This window comes from Melanotaenia boesemani, chromosome 2, assembly GCF_017639745.1.
Source record: "Melanotaenia boesemani isolate fMelBoe1 chromosome 2, fMelBoe1.pri, whole genome shotgun sequence".
Lineage (NCBI taxonomy): Eukaryota > Metazoa > Chordata > Actinopteri > Atheriniformes > Melanotaeniidae > Melanotaenia > Melanotaenia boesemani.
In genome coordinates, this window is record NC_055683.1 from 17,318,032 (window position 1) to 17,335,508 (window position 17,477).

Here is a 17,477-nt window from a genome sequence, read left to right on the forward strand (position 1 = left end):
TGGTATGAAAAGTGCTGTATAATTCTCTCAGGTCCTCTCAGTCTTAAGGACAGTCTAGACTGAAAACCCAGCTCTGCTCCCTGGCTCTCTAATGTTAGCAAACTAAAATTGACCTTGGCTTCCTTTTGTGATTGTAATTTTGTTTGTTTTATTTGTGTTTCATTTGTATCTGCAGTTGTTGTGAAGCACTTTGGTCAACTGAGGTAGGTTTTAAAAATGCTATATAAAAACGTTTTAAAGTGAATTAAATTAAATTTGACTTGATCAAACACGGAATTGTTAATCTACATAATTGATGTAAACACTGGAAACTCTGTTAGTTAAATTAAAAATGGTTTAACTGCTAATATTTCTTGTTTCTTCAGGATTCAACCATCCAAGGATCACACCATGATAAACTCTTGTGGGTCACCACAATTTACTAAACATTTGGGTCATTAGTGGACAAAAAGATCCTTTCCCAAAACTATTATAAATATTAAAGAATAATTCCTTATTTAACTCAAGTCCTAATGCAAATTATTTTAACCTTTAATTGCAATTTAATTACATAATGTCACCATCATGGGAAAACACTAAAAAATGCCATAAAAGTGCTTTCTGGGAGCTTTTTAATCAGTCTTAACTACACTAAAAATTTGTAAAAACGTTTATGTTGATCCGATTAGGAGTGAAGTTTATCGACCAATTTGAGCAAAAATGTGGTAAAATACATATATATATATATATATATATATATATATATATATATATTTAAATTGCCCATAGGCCAGAACTGGAACATCAGTACACTGCTCATAACTTATAAATGGTAAATTAATAATTTTTTAGCTGTGACTAAACTGTAATCGCACCACTTTTGACATTTTGGGACACATAGGACTGCCGTTCACACTGATGGAAGGCACTAAAAGCCAGCAGGTAATGTTACTGTGACTTCAAGTGACTGTGATCTAAATAAAAATACAATGGCACTTAGTGTTGATTGTATAAGTGTAATAGTGGAGGGGAATGTGCGGCCCTACTGGCCAAAGACTTCAAACAATTTGTCCCATAGGACAAATTTTCCCATAGGAAAATGTAGTTTCTTTTAATTGCTCTGCTTCATGGGGTTATACAGCCAAAGTGTCCCCATGGCAAACAAGAGTTTAACTTTTGATTTATCTCCCAGAAAAGTTTTGTCTCCCATGTCACAATAGTATGACTTCAGCCCATTAAGATGACAGGATTTTCGCTGATTTTTCCTAAAGCACAAAAGCTCCAGTCCAAAACAAAACAGGACACAGAGTGAAACTGGGAAAACCCAAGTTATAATGTTTTTAGAAGCTACAGGATTTGGACCAGCTGCACATGTAAAATTTTCCCCTCTCCTCCAAGGAAACCAACTAACAACCTGCTTTTCCGGAAGGAGATGTATTTATGGTTTTGATTTGCACACAGTGAATGTTAACGCTCAGTTAATTATGCACTTTAATTGTATTGTGTATATAATGTTTCTTTCATTTAATTGTATTTTATTTAACTTGTTTTATCTCCTTTTGAGCTGCTGTAACAGGGAACTTTCCCCATGTGGGATTAATAAAGATTATCTTATCTTATCCTCTAAAGGTTTAATATTTCAGAAGAAAGCATGAAAAATTAGTTGCAACAACTTGTAAACAGACGTAAGTGAAAATAGAACTCCAGGTTTCCTTTTTTTAAGTAGGTGACTGAAGGAAGTCTTTCCCTCCAACTAACTTCCCTTCAAAGTTTACACCTCACCCTTCACCGCATTATTTAGAGCCTACATAAGAGGTCACTAACAAGCAGACCGCGGTCTGGTTCTGAACCCTAGAACCTGTCCCATATGGACCCGGACCTAAAATTTAAAACTGAACAGGGTGCTTTTACTTTAACTGGCACAATGTTTTTGGTGAAGGAGAAAGAAAGCCAGCTAGATAAAAACAAAAGGAGAGATACAGAGGACTGTGCCAGAGAATTTGCCAACCTTTTATTTGCAACTTAGTTTTGTTTTTCTGTGAAGTCGCATGCATAATAATTATTATTATTTTCTTTTCAGTCCTGGGTTTTGGGGCTTGTTTTTCTGGGTGTTTTTGTTCATTTGAGCTTGCTCACTCTGCTCCTGTTAAGAAGCGTTCAAAAACCCGGTGGCTGATATGACAACATCAAAACTTCAGGAACAAAATCTCGGGCTCTTTCTTTGCTGCAGGTAATGCTCATGTCGGAGCTCGGGTTTTTTTTTTTAAAGTCTATCTGGAATTGACAGGCTAATGCTACGATTGATTGGGGCTTTTATACCTGGTGGTCTGGTTTGTGTACAACATCTCCAACCTCATATATTAGTGGTCCTTTGAGTTGGCCTGACTTGAAAGGATTTTTCCAACAGGGCTGGTTTAGCATCAGAGCCCAAATAGGAACCATTTCCTTGAGATTGGACCACCAGGACTGCAGAAATGCATTGCTGATTGAGGGCCTGCGATTTCACCATCTTTAACAAATAATTTCCTTTTTGTTGTTTTGTTCTTTTAGCACGATTCCTTATTTTTAACTCGCATGTTGTACATCAAACGTTCATTCATACTTTAAAAAAAAATCTTTCAATAACATTGCTTATCTTGCAAATCAAGGTCTTATCTTGGTTCATCAACCCCACTGAAAAATGTCAGGTAAACTTACGCTGAACCATGAACTGAAACAGTGATGCCCAACCCTTGTCCTCAAGGCCCACTACCCTGCCATGTCCATGTTGCAACACACCTAATTCAAATTAAATAGTTCTCTGACAAGGTCTACAGAAGTCTGCTAATGAGCCATGAATGTGAAGCAGGTATGACATAGAGAGACATGTGAGACCTGCAGGATAGTCTGCCTTCATGAACGGGGTTGGGAATCACTGAACCAAACTATTCTCAAATCATACTTCGTTCACCTTCCCTTAACAGTTGGAAATGAGACCAACTAACAAACCAACCATCCATCTACATGCGGGTGTGTGTGTGTATATATATATATATATATATTTATTATTGTTCAAAGAAAAATAAAAACTGCCTAGAGCTGCAAAGAAACATTTTGCTCTTTTCATAGTGAGGACAGGGTTAAAAGTATTTTTATGTGGGTATTTTTTTTAAGTTTTTTTCTAAAAATACCAGCGTGAGAAGATATCAGATATCTGAGTTACAAGTCCAGACAGAAATCAGTCCAGACAGTGGGCAAACAGATTGCCTCAATGAGTCTCAGGCATGTTGTTTTGTGTGGAAATTGAGAAAACCCTTAATGTTCCACAGATATGTGTTTGTGTTTTAGGGCTGGTAGCCCAGCAGATCAAGAAGCCTGTCCTGCCCGCAGCTGGAGTCTGATGTTATTTATAGGATGACAAGTTGCAGCTGCTGTCTCCGTCTCCCATTAACAAGATAATAACAATACCTAAACACAGGCTTTAGATATCGAGACATTAACAAAAGAACAAAGTCAACAGAAACGTTTCCTTGTTTCAGAACTGGCTGGAAACATGCACGCAGCCGTCCAGCTGACATGTGAGCCTCAGATGCTGTGTGAAGTGAGGCTTTGTAAATATCCCAGTGGTTAGACGTCAGTTACATAACGTGCACAACATGCAGCTGTAACAGCTGCAGAAGACGGAAACACAAAGTACTGACTTGGTGGGACGAAAAGTCACACACAAAGTTTTTCTTTTCGTGGTTTCTGTATTATTTCTTATTTGCTTGACAGTAACATATTTAGCATTTGGAATGCGGTTAGCATGTTCAAAACTCAACAAATATACATTTTAAGCCAGTTTGTAATAAAACATGGAAACTGCCACATCCTGGCTGTAGGTTCAGGCTTATTTGTGAGAAATTCAAGATTTCAACAACTAAAAAAAAAAACTGTTCTGGTCTGATTGGACCAGAGTTGTAGTGGTTATTTGATTATGATTGACCTTAAGAGTTAAAAGCAAAATGTAGAACCATAAGGTAAAGTTGTCAGAAATATTAAGATTGTTTGTTGTTTAAGTGTACTGGTGAGTACACGTATGTTTTAGGCATACACCAAACCAAACCCAAGCCCTAATTCAGCCTTTTACTGACACTTACTTGATCCTAATCAAGGACCTGGCTTTGGTTCCTGTCAGGACATCCAGTACCAACAAGTTCAAACGCACATCAAGCAGTGTTCATACCTCTGATGGGATGTCCCACACAAGCCTCTGAGGGGGGGGGCAGAGAATGCTCCACTTCGCCTTTACAGTGTCCATCCTCAGTGTATCCCAGCTGGAAAGCATCTGTGGCCAGAGTGTACTGGAAATAGACAGAAAATTAAATTACTTTTTGTTGGGAGGGTGTGGAGCAAAAGTTTCTCTAGATATTAAACTCCCAATGACCAAGAGGGGCGCCGTATGTGTTGATTAGGAAGTGTGCACGAGGCGTAAAAGATTAAAAATCAAGATAGGAATGGTGACCTTGCTGACATTCATCCATTCATTATCTTGTTGCTTATGTGGGGTCGGCTCAGCTGCCTAAGCAGGAAAGCTCAGAATTCCCTCTCACCCGCCACATTTTCCGGCTCATCTCGAGGGAGACGTAATTCCTTTAGCGTGTCCTAGGTTTTCCACAGGGTCTCCTCCTGGTGGGATGTGTCTGGAACACCTCACCAGGGAGGTGTCCAGGAGGCATCCTGACCAGATTCCTGTGCCACCTCATCCTCATCTGGATCTTCTTAATGTGGAGGTGCAGCGACTCCTCCTATCACACTATCTCTAAAGGAGAGCCCGGCCACCCAGCGGAGGAAACTCCCCTTGTATTCACAATCTTGTTCTTTTGGTCACTACACACAGCTCATGACCATAGGTTAGGGTAGGAATATAGATCAAGCCATAAATCAAGAGCTTTGCCTTTTAGCTCAGCTCCTTCTTCACCACGACAGACTGATGGAGAGTCCTCATCACTGCAGACGCCGCACTGATCCGCCTGTCGATCTCCCGCTCCATCCTTCCCTCACTTGTGAACAAGACCCGGAGATACGTGAACTCCTCAATTAAAGCAGGACCTCATTCCCAATTTGGAGAAAACACTCCATCCTTTTTACGGCTGCGGACCATGGTCTCAGATTTGGAGGTGCTGATACTCATCCCAGCCACTTCACACTCTGTGGTGAATTTCTCCAGCAAGAGCTGAAGATCAAGGCCTGGTGGAGCCATCAAAAACCCATCATCTGCAAAAAGCAGAGACCCAATCCCGAGGCCACCAAGCCGGACCCCCTCCACACCTCGGCTGCACCCAGAAATTCTGTCCATAAAAGATATGAACAGAATCAGTGACGAATGGCAGCCTCATCAGCGTCCAAACTTCACTGGAAACTAATTCAAATTATTGCAGGAAATGTGGACCATGCTCTGGCACCGGTCATACAGGGACCAAACATCTCCATACTCTCCAACCCCCCCCCCCCCTCCTCCTCCTGTCATTATGGCAGCCAATGACAACACAACTTTTTGGCAAATTTAAAGAAAACTATGAAAATCAAAGAAACATCTACGAAGATTGATGCCGAAAATCAGTCGTGTTACGGTTTAGCAACCTTGTGTTTTCATCGGTCAAAGATCCAGATACGACCAAGTTTACCGATTTTTCCGGATGTTCGAGCCTGCACGCACCTGTAAAGAATCCTTTAAAAATTCCTCGATCTAGGCCGTGATCCAGATCACCCCAAAATCTACTCAGTTGTTCCTCATTCCATTTTGAAGATTTCCTGAAAATTTCATCCACATTTAAATAAAAAATATTTAGCTGGGTTTTTTTTATGTTTGTTTGTTTTTGTTTTTTTAGTTTTTTAGTAAAACGTGATTAAAAGAGTCAGATTTTGTGTATATATTATATTTATGGCATAATTTCAACACTTTGAAGTTATTATTGCCATGGACTTTCATGACCTTTTAGCTTAAGTTGCACAAATTAAAGAAATATGAAGCACTTGAGGATATTCCAAGAAATGACACCACTATGCACAGAAATAACCATTTCATTCCATTAGTGTTTAAATGGTTAATGAACAACCTGCCCAGGATGAATTCCCCCTCTCTCCCATCGTCACTTGTCTAAGGATTACTAACATGCTGTTAACATGGAGATTAATCATTAAAAAGGAGATTCAACTCACTGTGATAACATGACAGAAGAATAATCAGAATACTGGAACATTAAGTAAACAATATGTATGAGGCTAGCGGGTTTCATGTTCTTCATTCTTCTGTTTTTACATTAGATAAATCATGAGATCAAAGATCGATCAATGTCAGATCAAGTTAAACAGAAGTCAAACTGGAATTTCCCAAACAAACTTTACAGACAGAAACTGCATACTGTAGGAGCTGAGCTTCAGCAGGCATGAGGCATGAGGTCATGATATCAGCCATCAGAGGGGGTGGAGAGCCTGGAATCTACCGGTGGAGGGTGGCTGCAGGGGCTTTCCTGGACAGTCATTCTGGAAAGCACTGGGGCTGCTCGGTGTCAGACACCTGTTACAAGCTGGTGAATGACATCTCAAAGTAGAGATGGCATCCAGAGGGGCTGGCAGAAGTGAAGGAGGTCAGGACTGAATGAGGACAGTGGAGGGACTTCCAGGATGCTGGTTCTGTTGTCAATCCCATAGTAGTTTAGGGATGGTGTGGCTCAGTGGTTACAGTGGTCATCTTGTAGCCTGAGGGTTGCCAGTTCAATCCTCAGCCTGTCAAGTTCATGTCGTGGTGTCCCTGAGCAAGACACCAAACCTCAAATTGCTCCTGTGGTCGTGGCTGAGCGCCTTACATGGCAGTGTGTGAAAGTGATGCGTAATGTGGTGTTGTTGGCCAGTTGACAAAATACCAGTAAAGCAAGGGGAGCTTATCCATATAAATATTTATACACAAAAGCATTAGTAGGAAAAACACAGGACACAAAACATGACAAGTTCACAGGCGGAGAGGAGAAATCCTTTCCTCTGCAGATTAAAATCTTCCCAAGAGCTAAACCAACACTGAGGGATCATAAATATGACAGATATTGACCTATATCCACAATTTACTAAAAAGTTTTGTCTCAGTGAATAAAACTTAACCCATCACTGGGGAAAAGAAGCTGATGTAATAATATCAGAGGAACCTCCAGTCTAACACTGCCAAGTCTTTGTTTTAAAAGATTCCTGCTGGAAAAACCCCATAACTTATCCATTACCTGCAGATATTCCCACTGGCTGGATTCCCATCTCATCGCTGGAGGGAATGTAAACCAGTTTTGGCAGGACATCTGTTGTCTGCTTACATCTTTGCTTTAATCTCTGATATATTAAGCTATGACACGTCCTTAACCTGAAGGCCTGAAGACATGTGACAAGGATCTTCAGGATTTTTATGGCTTCAAGCTAAAAACAAAACAAAACAAAAACATTGTATTAGGTGCCGACTTCAGAGAAACCCCACCACTCTCAAGCAGCTTGTCAAAAAGAGAAAAAAACCTTTAACCTTATACGTATTGGAAAAATGTAACTATGCAAGTTACAAAGCTCGTTGACCCCTATTTCCTGCCCTCTACACCCCCCTCAACTAGTGGAGGCAGACACCCACCCTTCCTGAGCTTCGATCAACAGGAGGTTTTCCTTCCTGCTGCAAAGCACTTCCTGCTTAGGTCAGAGGACTGAATCTAAGAGTCTTAGCTCAGTAATTATCCAGGGGGAATTGTTTCTGTAAAAGTGCTTTAAGGTGACTCTTGCAAACTGGCGCTATATAAAAAAAATGATGAACTGAATCAAACTGAGTGAAATATTTGCTGCCACATTCCAGTAGCTTGGCAATGAACTGAGCAGCCACGGTGACGGCAGCTGTTTCCTCACCTCTGTTTATTTTCTTTTAAAGAGATGAGCTCACACATTAGCAAACACTCACACACACACCTCCCATAGGTGAGCCACAGTCGGTGCGTCGGCCCAGGAATGCTCGGCATTCAGCCCACTCTTCCCGTTCTTGTAGATCACGATGGAGAAGGATTTGTCAAACCACCTGAACAAGAAGAAAACAAGATGTTCAGGGTTTTGTCCTGATTAAATTTATTAGATAAATGATGAAGTTAGAAGTTTACAAATCATCATTAAATCTGCTAAATAATGCTGATGGGTGAAAAAGAAGAGCTGCTCTTCATCTGTTTTCTTGGCCTTTTTGTCCTCACCCTGATAAAATATTAAAAATGATTTTTGGGCTGATTTTATGCAAAACAGATACAGGATTTTCCTCTAGGATTTCTTTTTTAAAACTTTGGGTGAGGGTTCCAACTTTAAGTCCAATTTAACATCAGACTTTAAACATCAATCAGATGTTTTTGATGCATTACAGGAAAGAAAGTAAGACTACAGTATCAGAGAGGTTGAGGTAGGGCGACCCTTGTGTTCCAGTCTGTTGGAAGACCAGGGGCTTATTGATTAGCTGTGAGTAGCAAGGATGACTACATGTGGCGTACGTAGGAAAAAAGGAAATGTAGCGCACAAAAACTTTTAGATTTATAAAAGATATGCCAGTAATTTAGTCCTTGTTTAAATTTATAAATAAATAACAGATACAGCTGATATGGGTACCAGTTTATTTAGTGTTAAATAATATTTCTTTCTAGCTCCTGGGTGCTCCAGCTGGGTGGACGGTGCTGCAGCTGTGGGTGGAGAGGGTGAGGCCAGAGATCCATCCAGCACTGCAGCAGCCGTGTCCTCGGAGGAAGTCCTGCAGCTGCAGAGGGACAGGATCACCGCTATGAACCAGGTGGACAAGCAGTTGCGGGAAATGAAAACCGTCTGGACAGAAATTCGCACAACACTAAAAAAGCTTTGTGAGAAAAATTATAAATAAAAAATTAATAAATAAAATAATTTTCCAAAAATCCGCCTCTTGCATGTTTCCTAAGCGTTGGATCACTTCCAGACTTTCAGGGTCTAGTCTGTGTCCCCCTCTGCTGGGTCTTAGAGTGGAGAACTGAAGCTACTTTCCACCTGTTACTTTAATGACTGCTACACGTTGGGATGACTTCTTCAGAAAGAGAGAGTGCACTCTTAGGAGTATTAATATAAAATGTGTCTCTGTATTCATTTTTTTAAAATAGCTTTAATATATAACATGTGGTGTGAAAAGTAAAATTTGGTTGTGAACAAATGTCTCACATTTTACATAATTTCTTTGTTTTTTTTTTTTATGTCAGTTTCCTGTTTCACCAGTTTGTGTGCGTACGCCAGGGCCAAAGTTTCGGTGGAGGTGGGGACAGTCTCCCACCAAGTTTGGTTTTTATAAATCCCTAAAGTTGACGATAATTGGCGTATGCTGGTTTTTGTACCTGCGCCAGCTTTATAAACAAGTCCCCAGATCCTGATACATGAAGGTTTGCTGCATATGTGCAGGTTTTGAGAAAAACACATAAGAGTCAAGAAAGTTTTGGGAGGTTGTAGCGGATATAAAAAAAGTTAAAATGGCAGGTTTTTGTGATGTTAAAACTTTTCCCAGCATTAATATAATGCTGATAACCTGGAAAGTTGAACTGAAAAAGAGACAAATGTGCTCCCAAATCTGTCAGATTATGAAGGCATATCTTGTTCATGTCACTCTACAGATCTTCTGCTGGAATTAGGTCTAAGTTCTGATTGGGTCGTTCAGAAACTATCATTTTCTTCTTCTGTTGTTGATCAGGAGGTATGCTTACGGTCATTGTCATGCTGAAGGGTTAAAGTTTCAGCTTTCCAGCATTCACTTATGTGACAAGTTTGAGAATTCACAGAATGAGGAAGATTGAGAGTCATACCACCGAGTTTGCTTTTCCTGGTAAATGCCTAGAAATGTAAAATTCTGAGGAAGCTTTCAGTTGCGTTAATAACTACTGAAGTACAACTTTAAATATTGGTTGCATTTACTGTAAGGCTTTAATGCAATTCATCTTCACTAATAAACATGATTCAAAAGAGGATTACTTCTGTAAAATAACTCGGGCTGAAACAATTATGAGGAGTAACAAAAGAAAAAAGGTTATAAAAGGCAGAGTCTCTAGTGTTTACCGATCATAGCATTTCCCATGGAGAAGAGATTTTGCATAGCGGTCCAAGTTTCCAGCTGGGTCATCCCCCCTCATCCCTTGCTCCTCGTCGTCCAACGTAACGAAGAAAGCTGCTCTCTCGATGGCGTCCAAAGATCGCTTGTTGACACCAGAACTAAAGTACTGCTTTCTCATCTGAGACCAAGGAATCCTGGGAGGACACACATTTTCAAATATTTCAGACTTGTGATATTCATTTATTTATTACTGGTCTACATCAACATGTAGGTGTAGGCAGATGCGTGACCAACCATAAAAAAGTTAAGAAAATGTCAAGATAATAGTAAAGAGAACAGGGAGTTCATGAAGGATGTCCTTTAACAATTAAAATGATGCATTTAAAAACATTTATAGTAAAGTGGCATTTTTCAACAAGCAGCTGACAAACGTGTCTCCCTTTATCATATTTCCAGAAGACCCGTTTTCCACGACAACAGAGCCCATTAAGACTTGAAATCACAAACCTAAGGGGTATTAATACTGTTTCCATTAACTGGAGGGATTTTCTCACAGCCAGTGCCAAAAATTTAATCCTGAGAAAATGTAGTGGGACCAAAGTCTAAACACCTTATTGTAGCATTTTTCAAACACATTATGTTTGGTCACCGTACACACTTGAATTAAACAGTGAGATATGAAACCATTTAGTCTGGCCTGCTTTAATACGATTTATACAGCATTTTTCTGAACACACAGGTGGATACTTTAGACCAGGAATGTCCAAAGATGGTCCTCTTGGGGCCGCTGTCCTGCAGTCCCACAGTCCCACAGTGACATTTTCTTATCCTGTCCGTGTAAACATGAACTGGAATCTTGTGGAGACGACAACGACAGTCACGTCATCTTAGTCCCTCAAAGATCACAGCGGGTCCTCGAGGCTTTGACTTCAGAGCCAGTGTGGATAAAATTCGGGCCGTGTCCACACAGAGACGATCTGAGGTTTATCTGTTTAAGTTTTTATCATCTGGACTTTTCGTTTATATGAAACCAGCATTTTGTGAGCCTGAAAACACATACTGTGGAAACCAGGTCCCAAAGTGAACAACAATACATTACAACAATATTTTACAACAGATATCCTTTGTCAAATCTTTTAAAAAGCTTTATAAGCTGCAATTCATGGATCTAAGCAGTTCTGGTACATGTACTGTGTTTTAATGAGGTCCGGAGCTGGTGGAGCTACAGCAGTGGAGTAGTTCATGTCCATCCTGTTAATCTTGAATGAAACATGCCTGAGAAATGCCACAGTACGGATTATTCCTCCCATTTCTTACACAAAGTAAGGCAATATGTTGATAGTTACCTTAACTTTGGTTTTAATCAAAGGACAGGATTCAGAACGCCTCAGCTATGGTGAGAAGCTAACTATAATAAAGCCGAGCTTGGCTTCAGCACAGGGCAGGGGTCCATGCTTTTATTTGTAGGTGCATGAATGGGATCTCTAAGGAAAACATGTTGGGAAGCACTGTGCTCGATAACCGATGCAGCTCGACACAAGCGGTTGTTATGTCCTCAGGTCTGATGAGGATGTGGTGCACGCGTTAATTGTGTCTTTGCAAAGTTTCACCGCCCACTTAAAGGCCTGGCATGCAAACTACAACGTTCCCAGTCTGCATGGAGGTAGTTTTCATTTTGCTGTTGTGGAAATGTTTGTGTAAAGGTAAGAATTTGGGGTTTTTCATGGAAACGTTGTGTGAACAGGGCCTTACCGGCAGATGATTGCTTTTCCTGTTACTCCTCAAATCTCAGGTAAACCGTTTATTTGATAAACAGCACAGACAAACCATCTCATTTTCCTTCTCATTCCCTACACTCACTTTTCCCTTCACTTCTTTTTTATTTATTTTTACAGTTAATGATAGTGCTGTGACAGATAATTATAATCACGCTTTTTTTATTTGTAAAAATCAATAAATAATCATTTGAATTTTACATAAAGACAGAAGAAAAGGGTTACGCTCAGAAGATTCAGGGTCACCTCACCTCCAACGACCCCCGGAGCATGTGGATGAGAATAAAGTGCATCACAGACTACAACACCAAGGATGCACAATGTCCAAAGGACCCCTCCCTGCCAGACGAACTAAACAGGTTCTACGCTCGCTTTGAGGACCCTGACTCCCCCCCTCCCTGCAATAGACTAACACCACCACCTGGTGACACGCCCCTCTGTGTGTCCACTGCTGATGTGAGGAAGAAAGGAATCAACCCCCGCAAAGCTGCTGGCCCAGACAACATCCCAGGGCGTGTACTGAAAGACTGCGCACACCAGCTGGCTGAGGTGCTGACGGACATCTTCAACACCTCACTGTCGCTGGCATCCATTCCCACCTGTCTAAAGACTGCAACCATTGTCCCCGTCCCAAAGTGTCCCACAGTGACAGGCCTGAATGACTACCGACCCATAGCCCTGACCCCGGTAGTCATGAAGTGCTTCGAGAGTCTGGTTATGGCCCACATCAAAGACTCCATCAACGTCACCGTGGACCCACATCAGTATGCATACAAAAAGAACCGCTCCACTGATGACGCCATCTCATCAGTGGTCCACACAACCCTCACCCACCTGGAGAGCAGAAACTCATACGCCCGCCTGCTCTTCCTGGACTTCTCCTCTGCCTTCAACACCATCATCCCACAGACACTGGTCCAGAAGCTCTCCACCCTTGGTCTGAGTAACACACTGGGGAACTGGGTCCTGGACTTTCTGACCAACAGACCTCAGACTGTCAGGATCCATAACTCCACCTCCTCCTCCATCACCCTCAGCACCGGCTCTCCTCAGGGCTGTGTGCTGAGCCCCCTCCTGTTCACTCTGCTGACATATGACTGCTCGGCGAGACATCCCAGCTGTCATATAGTGAAGTTTGCAGATGATACAGCGGTTGTGGGACGCATCAACAACAACGATGAGTCGGAATACAGAGAGGAGGTGGAACACCTGGTGCAGTGGTGCAGAGAAAACAACCTCTGCATCAATGTGAAGAAGACCAAGGAGATGGTGGTGGACTTCAGGAAGGATAAGCGCCCTACTCCTCCCCTGCACATCGGAGGAGTAGCTGTGGAGGTGGTCTCCAGCTACAGGTACCTGGGTGTGCACATAACCGAGGACCTCACCTGGAACACCAACACTTCCCAGCTGGTCAGGAAAGCACACCAGCGCCTCTACTTCCTTAGGAAGCTGCGGCGAGCCGGACTAGGGAGCTCTGTCCTGAGGAGCTTCTACCGCTGCGCGGTGGAGAGCGTCCTCTGCACCTGCATCACTGTGTGGCACGGCAACTGCACCGCCGCTGAGAGGAGGGCTCTGCAGAGGGTGGTAAAGGCTGCACAGAGGACTTTGGGGAGCAGCCTTCCCACCACCTCAGACCTCTACACAGCACGATGCAGGGGGAGGGCCCTCCGCATCATGAAGGACTCCACCCATCCAGCACATGGACTTTTCCAACCCCTCCCCTCAGGCAGGCGGCTGAGATGCATAAGGAGCAAGACCACCAGGTTCAGGAACAGCTTCTTCCCTGAAGCTGTCAGACTGCTGAACTCTTGCCATGCCCTGTAGACCCCACCCTACTTCCCCACCTCTGAACACCAGTCCAAACCCTGCTGCCCTGCCCTGCCCTGCCCCCACCCCCCCATCCCCACCCCCCCCACTCCGACAAACAGACCTGCACTGCAAACACTTTACTCCCCCCAGGGGAGTTCCTGTCCACATGTTTACCTGCTGTCCATATAAGTGCAATATCATTAATATTAATATCAGAAATGTTATACTTTGGACTATCACTACCTCATGCACATACATACTTGCACATATTTATCTAGGCTGCACATGCAAACTGGGCTCTTTAGTGTTTACTGTTATTTTTATTTAAAAATTTTGCTGTTTATATTCTATTGTATTTAGCTTATATTCTATTTATATTTAGCCTATATTTCTATTTTTCTTCATGTCTTATTTTATTTCACTTATTGCCCTCCTTCTTATGGCTCAAACCGGGACCTCAGTTCTAATTTCGTACCATAAACATGTAAATGTGAGCTGGTATGACAATAAAGTTCCTTGAATCCTTGAATCCTTGAAGAACAGAATAAAAAATGATGCAACAAAGTCCGTTTTCTAACTATAAGATCAATTTGAGATGATTTTCTATTTATTATTTTATTTTTTAGATCTATTATCTTTTTAATTTTATTATTTAGCACATTGCTCCAATTGATTTCCATTTTATTTCAAATGGCTCACTAACAAATATAAAAGAGTAAAAAACAACTTCATACATGTTTTAGTGCTTTCATTAATTTGCATCCTCTTTGTTGTAACTTGGGAATCTAACTTTATTAGTGCACTTACAAGGGTCCACCAGCTGCCTCTTGCTGTCAGCTGTATGCAACCCAAACATCTGCAACCGTGTGCACACCCATGCCCATTCAGAAAATCAACAGACCAGACACAGAAACGTGTCCCAGACTTAAACTTCATTGTCTGATTCTGAAAAGAATCAAAGCAAAAATTCAGAGAAATGTGAGCAACTTGACGTTGTGAAAAGTTTAAGTTCCCATGAAGCAACCAGCCGAGTGATGAGAAATGACAGAGACAGTCTGCTCTGATTGGTCAGATCCTGTGACCTGACCAGGAACAGCAAAAGGGGAGTCAAAGGGGCCCTGGCCTCCCCCTTTAATCTGACTCGGCCACCCCCATGTGCCACCCCAGGAATACACTATGTCTAACAAATTCAGTGTAATATGACCTTTACCTGGTAAACCTCAGACATCCTAGTGCAAGTGATCGCAGATGCAATGTACTTCTATACTGCTATTTAATTTTAAAAAATAGTTTGCTTTTGCAAAATTTTCTAAACTTGTTACATCAAATAATGAATTTGGTTGTAATGAATAATTATTTCCTGAAATCTTGACCTAATTTTAAAGGTCTAACATGATCCACCCTGTTCCCAGTCTGTGTCCCTGCCTGGCCCCCACGTCATTTTCTAGACTGGATTCTTGAGTTACCTGTCTCCAGCGGTGAGCGCTCCCAGTCTTTCCTCTCCAGGAAGCGGGGGTGAAGGATCATCCAGGATCTTCTGGATCTGGTATTCAATCTCTCTGGGAGAAAGCAGCCGACCGGCGTGATACACCCACAGGCGGAAAAAACGCCCCCTGTTGTACACCGCCACAAACTCGCTGTCCTGCCAGTGCTGGAGCACATCTGTAAAGGACAGAAGAATAATTAGTGATTCCCTACCATTGTACTGGTATTACCCTCCTGAGTCACCAAAGCTGGAAAAGTCCACTTTAAAAAAAAACAAAAAAAACAAGCAAATATATATATATATTTTTATATCCCCCCCCCCCCATTTAACAAATTTAGGATGGCTCGAGTATTTTATCAGTTTAAATAATTTGGACTACTTTTTGAGTGATACAAGATGGATGGAGTTCCGAACCGGCAAGGATGGATTTTCAGGATTAATTGGAAAAACGAAAAAAAAAACAACAAAAATAAATAAATTTATTATTTTCCATTAAACAAATTTTGGGTGTTTAATATCAAGGGGGCCGGCTGTTCAAACGTAATCGTTATCGTCAAACGTTATTGGATAGGATCAAATCTTGAAAATGCGTTGCTCAAAACGGAAATCCGGATTCCAAAATCCACTTCACGTAATCTTCATTGTTATCTGGATAAAACCCTCAGTTTGGGTTGTTCAAAACATTTTAGTAGAAATAAGAGAATAATAGAACTCTTAATTCGGTGAATGAGCTTATATTTGTATTTTACACCTAACTTAACTGTTACAGTGATAAAGTAGTTAACTCAGCGACAGGCTCCTATTAAGTTTTTCAGCGTAGTAAAATAAAACGGTAAAAAAAATAAAGTAAAAATAAAACATGACATGATCATGTCCCCACAAAATAAACCCCCAAACAAATCCAATAACAAACAAAATGTTCAATTCTTGTTATTCATCAATGCATAATCAGTAAAGAACCTGTCAAAAAATACAATTCTAACGACTGCATCCCTCTACACGTCCCGTCCGTCGGGCGGGAGGTTGGGCCGCTACCTCCACACGGGGCTACGGTGCGTCTTTAACTTTGTCAGAGAGAGAGTTTCCGCCTTGTCGCAATGTTATGCAGGACAATTCATGCACGTATGAAGTTACATGCTCCCGGTGGTTCCACTCGCAAAGCCTGCAAACCGTCTCGTCTACCTGCTGTTCTTCACATGGATCTACATGCTGGAAATCCGGATTACGTGATCCTGAAAAATGGGATTTTGGATGAGGGGGATCCAATCCTGTTTTGCTTTGAACAACAGGGGTAAAAGTAAGCAGGATTACGTGATCCGCCGTCCTGAAAAAATGGATTACGAAATCCGGATAGCTTTTATCCGGATTAAATTTTTTGAACTAGCCCAAGTTAATATTTTGGTTAATTTTTTTTTACCTGTACAAGATGGATCTTATAAAACTAAGAAAAATGTAATAAACAAAAGCGAAACTCAAACATAAAAAACTATTATATAAAGTTTGGCTGGCTAGCCAAGATGGAATAAAAAAAAATCCCCATCCATCAAATTTTTATTTTAAAGAAAATTGCTCATTTTATTTATTTATCTATTAATTAATTTATTTATTTTCCAGTGAAAAACAACTGACATCAAGTAATAAAGCTGGCATTTAACGGGTTAAAATCGTGGCTGTTTTTAGCAGGACGGTAGTAGTTTAGCAGATTCATGTAAAAAAAATGAATCAGTGAAGTATTTATAGCAGGTTTAAAGAAGTGGACATATTCATCTGTAAGGAAGAAAATGAAGCCACTTTCTGGGGTTTAAGTGGGATCAGTATCCGTGTGTGTGTTTCTTACCGGTCTCGGCTCCTGGCGTGCGTGTTGTGTTAAACATTCTTTCATACTGAGCTGCACACAGAGGAATGAAGGTACCTGGAACACGACTCTGACACATAAATAAATCTTTGTTATTTCCTTTATCCATCAGTTTATTTCGGCAAACATGCTGAGCTACCCGAGGTCTCACCGGTGTAAGCTCTTCTCTGTTCACTTTGCGACGATACAGCAGCAGGGCGGTGATGGTGTTTCCAGCCCTGGCTGCCTGCAAAGAGGTCGGTGTCACGTACAAAAAGTCCTAAAAGAGAGAAAGAAAAACTTAAGAACGTAGCCAAAAGAAGCTGATGTTTTAAAGGAGTTCTTTGTTTCCTCACAGCAGCATCATCACATCTGCTTTGTGTGTGTGATACATGTGTGTGCGTCCAACTGTGTGAAAGACTTTACATATTTAATAAAAAACATTCATTAATCTATTTTAATGTGTGTGTGAAGGCTTGTTTTATTTTTAATATGCACAAATTGCTTTTTTATCATGTAAAG

The 17,477-nt window shown here is 41.2% G+C and overlaps 1 protein-coding gene across 1 annotated transcript in view; it reads right to left on the reverse strand.

The window, feature by feature from the left end:
- The window catches only part of cpt1a2b (carnitine palmitoyltransferase 1A2b), a 49,006-nt gene that overhangs the window by 12,382 nt on the left and 19,147 nt on the right, over positions 1–17,477 (reverse strand). The window contains 7 exon segments of the mRNA XM_042011618.1: positions 4,184–4,222; positions 4,224–4,301; positions 7,927–8,032; positions 10,057–10,245; positions 15,102–15,297; positions 16,959–17,046; positions 17,128–17,235. Coding sequence (XP_041867552.1) covers positions 4,184–4,222; positions 4,224–4,301; positions 7,927–8,032; positions 10,057–10,245; positions 15,102–15,297; positions 16,959–17,046; positions 17,128–17,235 — 804 coding nt within the window.